The sequence below is a fragment of the Cenococcum geophilum genome, assembly GCF_001692895.1.
Source record: "Cenococcum geophilum 1.58 unplaced genomic scaffold K441scaffold_18, whole genome shotgun sequence".
Classification (NCBI taxonomy): Eukaryota; Fungi; Ascomycota; class Dothideomycetes; order Gloniales; family Gloniaceae; genus Cenococcum; species Cenococcum geophilum.
The window spans coordinates 525,297-535,624 of NW_027137576.1; the positions used below are offsets into that span (position 1 = coordinate 525,297).

General features: G+C 33.2%; 1 protein-coding gene across 1 annotated transcript; it reads left to right on the plus strand.

Annotated features, from left to right (window-relative positions):
• Window positions 1–1,604: 1,604 nt before the first annotated feature.
• K441DRAFT_717698 (uncharacterized protein) lies at window positions 1,605–1,868 on the plus strand (the record flags this gene model as incomplete). The annotated part of the gene is made up of 1 exon (XM_067653997.1): window positions 1,605–1,868. A coding segment is annotated over one exon (264 nt), but the record flags the coding sequence as incomplete, so codon positions are not given.
• Between the last annotated feature and the right edge of the window lie 8,460 nt (window positions 1,869–10,328).

Below are 10,328 nucleotides of genomic sequence, written 5' to 3' on the forward strand. Positions count from 1 at the left end.
GTTCCACCGCAACTATTTATTAAGTTTTACTATAATTTATAGACCCTAACTTCTACTAACTAATTAGGATTTTCTATACTCGGTATAGAAAATCGCTATTAGCTTACTTACTACTAGCGCCTTAATAGCACTTATAAGGATTACTTAAACTCCACCACACATGCAACCTTACCAAAAGGTAGCGCCACACTCCAAAACTTACGCATACCCATCTTACCATCAAAAACAATTGATTTTCTAACTTTCAAGACCTAATTCCTACTGCCTAGCGAGCTAGAGGTGGATTTATTTGTCATTTTACCCCCTTTTCCCAACAGAAAAAATTTCTCTAAGGGTGGCCCTAGCTTATAAGCGAGGCACGGACAGGAACACCAAAACTACTACCACTACTACTAATACCAAAACTACAAAATAGGGGCTAGTTTCTCTACTACCTCTTAGCCTAATCTCCCCAGAAATCTTCTAGTAGGATTAGTAAGGAGAAAAGGGTATAAGAATAGTAAAAACTAGGAAAACCCCCCTATAAAACACAAAATGCCAAGGCCCGGTAGGCCTAAAATGAAACCCCCTATAGAAATAAGTAATAATGAGTCTATATCTACACTCACTTTTTCTACCCCTTCTCCTTCCCCTGGCCTATTTGGGACAGGAGAAAAAGAGGACATCCTCAGTCTTCTACTGAAAAAGAAAACCAAAAACCTGCAAAAAAGATAACTAAAATAAGGACTTTTATGGCTGGTATACCTAGTATATCTTTCTCTTCCCTTTCTCCAAAACAACACCTATAAAAGGCTCTAGATAGCCTAACCCAGGCCTATAAAGGGCTAGAAGAAGAAGAAGAAGAAGAAGAAGAAAATAAAAAGAAACAAGTTAAACAGCTAAAGGACTATACACGTAGTGTCCTAGTAGGAGAAAACCCCTTTATAAAAGGAAAAGAAAAGACAAANNATNTCCTAAAAGGACTAGTNNAAGAAGTAAGAGCTCTCNNTAAGNAGGTAGCCCCTACTAAAGAAACCTACGCAGAGAGGCTAAAGAAGGACCTCCCTACTTCGTCCTCTCTACCCTCCTTATCACTATTATTTCCTACTCCTTCTACTTCTACTAGAAGTAAGAAAAGGCAGCTATAAGAAAGAAAGCTAGTCCTAATTACAGACTAAAAGGACTAACCTTTAGATACCTTCTCTATACGAAACAAAGTTAATTAACTATTTGCATTAAAACTATAAGTAGAAAAACCTGTTTTAGCATCCATAGCTAGAACTAAAGGAAAATAAAATATTCTCCTTACGACTACGGAAGAGTATAATGCGGATTTCCTAGTTAAATATAAAGAAATCTAGTATAACTGCTTTACCTTTTAAAGAGAACAAAAACTAAAACCTTAGGTTTAAATTATAGCCTATAGGGTTCCTACCCTACCTTCCTTAGGAGAAGGAGGCTCTAAGCTTCTAAAAGAAGAAATTAAGACCTTTAATTCTATAAGGATACAAGGACTACCTAGATAGATCTTATCTAGTGTAAAAAGATACAATCCATAGACCAGATTTGGCTCTATAGTTTTTACTATAGAGAACGAAGAAAAAAGACAAGAAATCCTTAAGTAAAAAGAGATATCAATTGCAGGTANAGCTACTAAGGTAGTAAAATACCTCNANGTCTCTCCTACTACGCAGTGTACGAGCTGCCAAAAATTTGGCCATATAGGAGACAGGTGCTCTACTAGGGCCTGCAGATACTGTGCGGCTGCATATTTATCTAAAGACCATTCCTATTCTACCTGTATAATAATAGGCAAGCCTTGCCAGCATACCACCCCTCTTTGTATTAATTGTAAAGAAAAACGCTTTGCTAATAGTAAAGACTGCGAGACTCTTAAAGTTGCTAAACTAGTACGCGAAGAAGATTCTATAGAAGAATAAAAACAGATAGGATTCTAGAAGGAGGCAACTCCTACTAGGCTTAAAAAGATATTAGAGAGCAAAAGGACAGAAATAAATTGTAAAAGGACAGGGACAGGGGTTAGGATTTCTTATAGTTATTCTTACCATTTTCTCATTCCCTAGTAGTTGTAGTATCTTAGTATTTTACTAGGAAACTATAAACTCCTAATTTAGGGGTTTATAAACTACTAGGACATAGCTATTAGTATATATTAAGCTGCCTAGAAAGGATTTATATATATAGAACTATAGCGCTATAGCCTAAGGCTGCATGTGTAGTATTGTACGTAGTATAATACAATGGATTAAAAAAAATGGATTACTTAAATTAATAACCTCTACCTTTTAAACCTAATTAACTCTAAAGAAGTTAACTTTATAGGCTTAAGTAGAGTTATATTAAGTCTTAAATTAATAATCTTATTTTTATCCTAGGAGTAGAGATATAAAGTTACCTAAATTGTACTCTACTTAAGGTAGTTATAGTATTTTATAGTTACCTAACTAAGATAGCTAAAGATATACTCTGGCTTATTACTTATAGCTAGAATTAATAAAAGATTAATAGCCATTTAAGTAAGGTGTGGGTACTATTTACGGCCAATAGTTCTTTACTACTTAATTAGGGTCTTATAATCTTTAACTTAATTCTATATATAATAGCAATTATATTTATCTTATACGGTAGTAAAATAACGTTAATCGCCATTTTTCTAAAGACCTTTTATCCTAAAAGCCTCTATAATATTAAGCTTACGCCTAGGCTTTTTTTTAAAAAAAAAATAGAGCTTCTAAAATAGGCTATTACTTATAGTCTATAAGCTATAAATACTTAACTAATTTACGGGCAGACGTAATCTAAGTCTTTATATACTCCTACTAAGCTTCTATATACTGCCAATTACATCTAAAATAGAGGATAACTATAGCGATATAGGCTGCTAACTTATTAATCTTTGTATAGTACTGTTAAGCCTTATTAAGTACAAACTTAATTTATATAATAAAATACTATTCTCCTTTAATTAATAAGGGCGGTATAAATTTAAAGGGTTTATATATGGAGGTAAGTTCTTTAATAATATATTTAATATCCTACTAAATATTAACTAGCCTATATAACTTACTATTACCTAATTAGCCTTATAGGTTTATAGTTACAACCTAATATAGTTTAAGTAAATTTTTATACTATATTAGAACCTCCTAATTATCTATAGTAAGCGCATCTTTAAAGATTATATTTTAAGCATTATCCTAGTCTTCTAGCTAAGTAAATTCTAGCCTCTCTTTTAGTTATCTTACGCGTTGCTACTCTAACTATATAAAGTCTTTAAATAGTATATAAAGCTAATTTAGTATATAAAATTCCTTATAAGTGCTATTTTAGCGGGTAGCGTTAGATTAGGAGAGGTCTTAGGTTATTATTATATCCTATTAGTCCTCTAGGAGGATGCTTTAGAAATACATCTTCTAGCCTAATAATTTATTAGCACTATTAACTAATTTATACTTTTAGAACTACTTACTTTTATACTATCAATGTCTTCTCTAAGGGCTTGTATATATCTATATAATTAAGTTATAAGCTTTACTAACTAGTCCTTACTTCCTCTACGTCTATAACTATACCTTTATATTTTTAGGTACTATATTCTCTGCTTTAAATAAATCTAAATTATAACTATATAAGAGGTAGCGGGTAATAATATTAATAGTATAGCCGGCGCTTAATTGGATTAAGGTTAAACTCCTTTATAATAGCCGTTATCGCTATATTATTATTAGTTGCGTTATTTAGCATAAAATACCTAATCTGCTTATTCTTAATACTAAAGTCTTTAATTACGGAAATTATACCTTTTATAATATTAACGCCAGTATATAAGCTAGTCTATTCTAAAATAGTAAGAAGAGTTACTTAAGGCTTAAAATCTTTATTAAGAAAGTAGGTAATAACAATATTAAGTAAAAGAAGGCTGCCTAACGTTTATAGGTTAAAAAATAAATAGATCTTACTAACCGCACGTTATAGCTCTCTTTTTATTACCGCCTTATATTAAGTATAACCCTTAATAATTTAAGATCTAACTAACTATTTACTAGGCATATATTCTACTGCTTAAGGCGATAGATATTTAATAAACTTATAAAAGACCGGCCTATTAACTTACTTAAAAGATATATTATTATAGACAATCTATTAAAAAAAAAGTCGCCTAAATATCTTCTTATTAAATGTACGCGCTAACTTATTAAGAACCTACTACTTTTAGAAATTATTTATATTAAGACCTTTAAGTATAAAGATTAACTTTAACGCGTACAGCACCTCCTTACCCTTTAATTAAATATACAACTATAGACTACTTAAATATACTTTATAATATTAGGGCTTCCTTTATAGATGTTTTAGCAGTAGGCCTTAATACTATATTTATAATAACACTCCTTATAAAGCTACTACCGGTCGCTAGTTTTATAGTTCTTTATTAATACGCCTAATCGCTAAATTAGGGAGGAGAGCTTACCATTACCTTTAGAAATTAAAATAATATAGTTAAGTAATCTATTTTAGTTAACCTAGAACTAATTAAACTAACTTTAATCTTTAGGAGGAGCTTTACTAGCGCGCACTTTAGTGAACTAATTAGCGCTAAATATACTAAATATTAGAGTTGTTATAAGAGTTAAGATCTTAAGTATATTGGGATTAGGCATTAGCGTTATTTAAATTATAGTAGATTAATTAGGCTTAGTTATATTAGAGACTTAATCTTTTAGCCTTACTACTATATCTAATAAGTTAGGAGACTAGGCGGTATAGCAGTAAGGCTACTAGGTAGGGCTATTTTATCCCTTAACCCGCTGGTTCTGGCGCCCAGTTATCGATAAGGCTTTAGCCAATAAAGAGCCCTAGATCGACGAACTTTTGGTGTTCCATACACACGGACCATCATCTTATCGATAACGGAGGACGCCAGCGGGTTAAGGGATAGCTAAAGGTATAGAGGTACGTTTAAGGGAGGTAGTAGTAGTAGAGGTAGTAAAGGTAGTTTAGTAACACCCTTCTTCTTTTTTAACCTTAGAGGTATAGTTAATAGTAATAATAAGAATAAAAGGTAAGAGACTTTATTATTTTTACTACTATTTAACTATTTAACGCACAGATATACTTGTTTACCCATTTTACGCTATCTAATAGTTGGTATAGTAATTAATATATTACAGTGTTGCCTTAATAACGCTATAAATAGATAACTATTAGATCTAGATCCATATCCACGCCACTAATAAATTAGGCGTAGCTTAGTGGATTAATGGATCCCGATCTAATCTCGATCTATCCATCTCTTACACTGCTAACGTATGTGATGGGGTTATGAAGGTGACCCTAGTTATGACCGATTTACATACCGCCTCCTTATTTAGGCTAACTTATTGCCTAAAATATACTGCCGCTTTGAACATCAATACATTGACTTTCCCTTGCACAGAACTCCATATTACCAAAGCCATGCCTTGCTAGCCGCGTGCTCTAGATGCAGAAGATTGTCTATAAGTAGCTTTAACAGCCTAGCAAACAGCAAGTCTCTATAAAAGCGCCGAGCCTTGTGCGAAAGCCTATGACGTTACGGAGGTCCCCAACAGTTTTACACTGACGTACGCGCAAGCACGGGTGCGTATTTTATAGCCTATGTAGCGTATACTAAAGTCTACCCAGTGTATATTAAGGCACGCTTCCTTATTAAGTTAGAACATCACGTGCGTTTGACTTGTTTGCGCCTACATCGCGAAAATTGAAGGGCGCGCCTGAACACCACGATTAAGTCTTAATTTTAGAGTCTAAATTAGATTTGGAACGCGCCAAAGGAGCCCTTGGTAAAGTCCTCCTAAAAGGGCAAGTCCCTATGCAGTGCTTTGTGAGTCGTCGCGTGAAACTAATTTGGGTGCTACCTCCGCGCCCATGCCTACGCCCGCGCCTGCGCCCGGTGGGAGTTTACTTTCCACCAGCAGCTCTAACTAAAATATCAAAAATCGACTTTATATAGGCTCTATTATATATATATTTATAGCTTTAAGACTTCTTACTAACGATGCGATAACTTATAACGGCTTTTACTAATTATTTACTACCAAATTAGCAGTTTGGCAAATTTTGATTTTCAAATCGGTCATAACTAGGGTTACCTTCATAACCCCATCACATACGTTAGTGATATTTCTTATTAAGTCAATATCGTGGTATTGCCGCGATAATGAATATCTGGAGGCCTTAATAATATAAATACGATAAGTAGTATAAATATACATTCATTTATTACTGGGAGCCATAATCCGCGGTTAAGCGATCTCATTTCTAAAGTTGTTAAAAGCGTAGAATATGTAGATATTAATAAAGGCCTAGTAGAGCCCGGGGACAAACTCTTTAGCCCATAAAAAGAGTCCGCACTACTTCTTGAAATAATGCTTACGCTTCCAAATTTCCAACGACGGATTCGTGGCAATATTGCTAGACAACGTTTGAATTTGGGCGACGTTTTTTAAGCATCTTATAGTAATGTTGGAGGTTTTTATTCAATAAACACATAAAAGTCATCAGTTATATTCTGTAATTCGCATAACTCTAAATGCAAGCATAGATATAGAGCCGATCCGGTCCTACCCCACTCTATACAGCGTATATAAATCCCTTTATAGAGATAGCTAACTTGCGAGCTAGTTTTTAAGAACAAAGCTAGATATTAGACGGGCGCTTTAAGAACGGACCGGGCGTAAGGAGCTCCAATTAATTGAAATTCTATTCTTATTAACCCGAGGTACGAGTAGTCTATACTTTTAGGTGTAAGTATTCGAATTTTTAAACCCCCGCTAAGCCAGCTTTTAATTAGTTAGAAAAACCTGCTAAGCTAGCTTCTAGTTAGTTAGAAACAAGACTACGCGTGGTAAGTTATGGTAGAATCTATATAACGAATATTAAAATATTATAAACGTTGAAATATCTTAGTATTACACCTTCCTTTTTGTTAATACCTTTATTAATACTACTATATACCTTATAAATATGGCAGATCCTACTATAATTAAGTGCAGCAAGTGCTATATCTATAAGCCCCGTCTTAACTTTATTAAAAACAGCCCTTTAAAAAAGCTTTTAAAGCTATACCAGTTATATCGGTTAAAGGCACATTTTCTCTATATATTACTTCTACTTCTACTTACTTTTCTAGGTCTCTAAATATAATTTAAATAAGCGGAGGGCTCTTATAGAGTTAGGTTCTACTACTAAGAATTGTCCTACAAGGCGCTAGTAAACTACTCTACCTAAAAATAATACCGAGAACGCCTTTCTGCCTTATAGCCAGAACAGTTAAAATACCCTAAAATGGCTTAATAATAGAAGATAATTTGGGCAATATAATGGGAGTACCGCATTTTTAATTGGTAGGGTAAAGCTACTCCTCCACTATATACTACAGATAAAGCTCTATACAGTAAAAGAGGTACTCTAAATAGCCTAAATACGTCCTTATTAGAACTGGCTTCTATACCTACTCTACTACTAATATCCACTCTACCTCTAATACCTACTCTACCTTTAATACCTACTTTACTACTAATACCACCTTCCTTACAGCAAGCTCCTTTGTGGTAAGCTCCTTTACAGCAAGCTCCCTTACGGCAAGCTCCTTTATAGTAAGCTCCCTTATAGTAAGCTCCCTCGCGGTAAGCTTTAACTATAGCTATACTACTACCTATTTCGGCTATTAATTAGGAGCGAATTAAGAAGTTTAGGAGTATACTATATAGAGACGTGCAGTTGTTATAAGGAGTAGTAGTTCCAAATAGGCCTAGCTACAGAGGGTGCTAATATAGGTGTATATAAAGTCTATATTAAGGACGCCGATAGCCTTAAAGATCTAACCCTTCTTTTTCTATTTAGTAAAAGCAATAGGCTTAATCCAGGGCCTATTCCTAGCTTCCTACCTATACTTACTACGGTAGAGGAGCTTCTAATTGCGCGCGTATACGTTTATCTATAAGTCGTGCATATACGCGGCTAGCAATATCGCTATACTAGCTACGTTTACTACTTTGGCTAGAATATACTAAAGACTTAAAGGTAGCTACCACGGCTACCTACTAAACTTAATATACCAGTCGTAAGGCCTATAGCAGTAGAGGGTGGTAAATACTTAAGTTAGTGGTTTACTAAGTAGTATACTATAAGGAGCTCTGCTATAGTATAGTAGCTTTACTTTTTAAAGGTTAATTATTCTAATTATTATAATATTAAAATATGTAGCACCAAGCTTACTAGCTTACTTAAGAATAGCTCTATATTAGATTAACTACCTTATATTAACGAGTTAGAGTTTAATTTTAGTGGCCTAATAGCTTACCCTACTGCTTCTATATAATATCCTTCTGTTATTAATCCTTTACCTACTAAGCTTAGTAGTAATATACTAGATAGCGAATTTAATAACAATATATTAGATACTTTAGTTCCTAATTTAGTACTTAACCTATTACGGCACTAACCTAACGCATATTATTTTATACTGTCTTATACTGTCTTATACTATCTTGTACTATTTCCTACTATTAGCTAGCCCACCACTAGCGCCTTAGCGGCTGACCCTACTATTTATATACAATACCCCCTTTTACCTTCTTCTCCTCTTTATACCATAACGTAGTTATTTAGTCTACTTTATTATAGCACTATAACAGTTTATAGTATCCCTAATTGCGCCCCATTATAACCTTTGTTTTTTCCTAATCTATTTATTTTATTTTCCTAATATAATTGCGACCTGCCGTAACTAATAACACTATACTATAAGTCTTAGATAACCCTAGCATAGTTATAAATAATCTTAGTACTATAACCAGCCTTATAGACTTTAATTACCTTATATAAATCCCTTAAAATAGGCGACTATAATATAGATAATACTCTATCGGCAAATATATGTAAAGTACTTGCCTACCTTTTTAATACTTTCTATACCTATATTACCAAGGCAATTAGGAGTAGCCTAGAGTACCCTAAGGACCTTAACGTAGTAGGAACCTTCTAGTACCTCTCTATATATACAACTTTCCTAACTAGCGTTAAGAGTAGTTTCTAAGCCGTTTATAATAAAGGCCAAACTATAAAGTTCTAACTTAAAAAAGCTTAGCATAGAATTAACTCCCTTAAAACGCTTAAACTATATATATAATAATACAAATAGCAAGCCTTTATAAATACTTAGACTATATAAAGTCTAAGCCTTTAGATTACTATACTTACCTAGACTATTACCAATAAGAATACTACTACTAGCTCTCCTTTTCTAACTAAGCTTTATAGAAAAAAGCGTAAAGTAAAAGATCTAACCCTATTTAATAGCAAGGGATTACCAACTAAGAAGTTTTTTTTTTAAATAGGAAATAAAGATCTAAGGCGTTTTCTAAAGGGATATAAAGTGCTTTAAGACCCTAATAGACAAGTCCTCTATATATTAGATATGCTAACAGATAAAGCTTATAACTATATTAAGTATGGCCTTAATATACTACGTATATACCTAAACAACTTAAGTAAATAGACCTTCTCTAACTAAGAGTCTATATTTATATATATAAGGAAGCACTATAAGACTATAGATATAACCTAAGCAGCTAAAAATAAGCTGGATACCTTAAGCTAAGGTGATTATAACTACTAGTTTTGGAAAGTAGAGCTTAATAAGTTAATAATTAAAGCAAATAAGACTAAGGAATAAAAAGTAAATCTACTTAAAAAGAATATTTCCTTTAAGATAAAGGACCTAGCCCTTACCCTTAGCCGTAAAATTAGTAATACTAACTATAAAGGCTGAAGCGAGCAGATAGATATATTTGCTTATAACCTATAGAACTATACCTACTATACTAAGCTAAATACCGCTAAGCTAAGTACCGCTAGCGGCTATTAACCTATATTACTGTAAAATAACCTAATAGACCTTAACGCTGTTAAGTTTAGTAGTAATAGTAATAGCCTCCCTAATAACGTCTAAAGATATTATATAGATAATAGACTTTATATAGCGTATAGTTAACCTAGCTACTAGAAAAATGCTTATAACCCCTAAAAGAACCTAAATCCCCTTCTAATACTACTGCGCTAACCCCCTTCTAGCCACGGCGGATTCTTTAATAGAGGGGATAGTAATTAAGGCGGTAACCGTAGATAAGGATATAGGTTTAGATACAGAGACCTACCCCTATAATTCCCTTCCCTAATATAGCCTTAGCTAATAGTCTCATACATAAACTATAGATAAATACTCCGTGCTACTACCAATTATAAAACCGGCTATATTATTAGTAAAGTATCCTTTAGCATATATA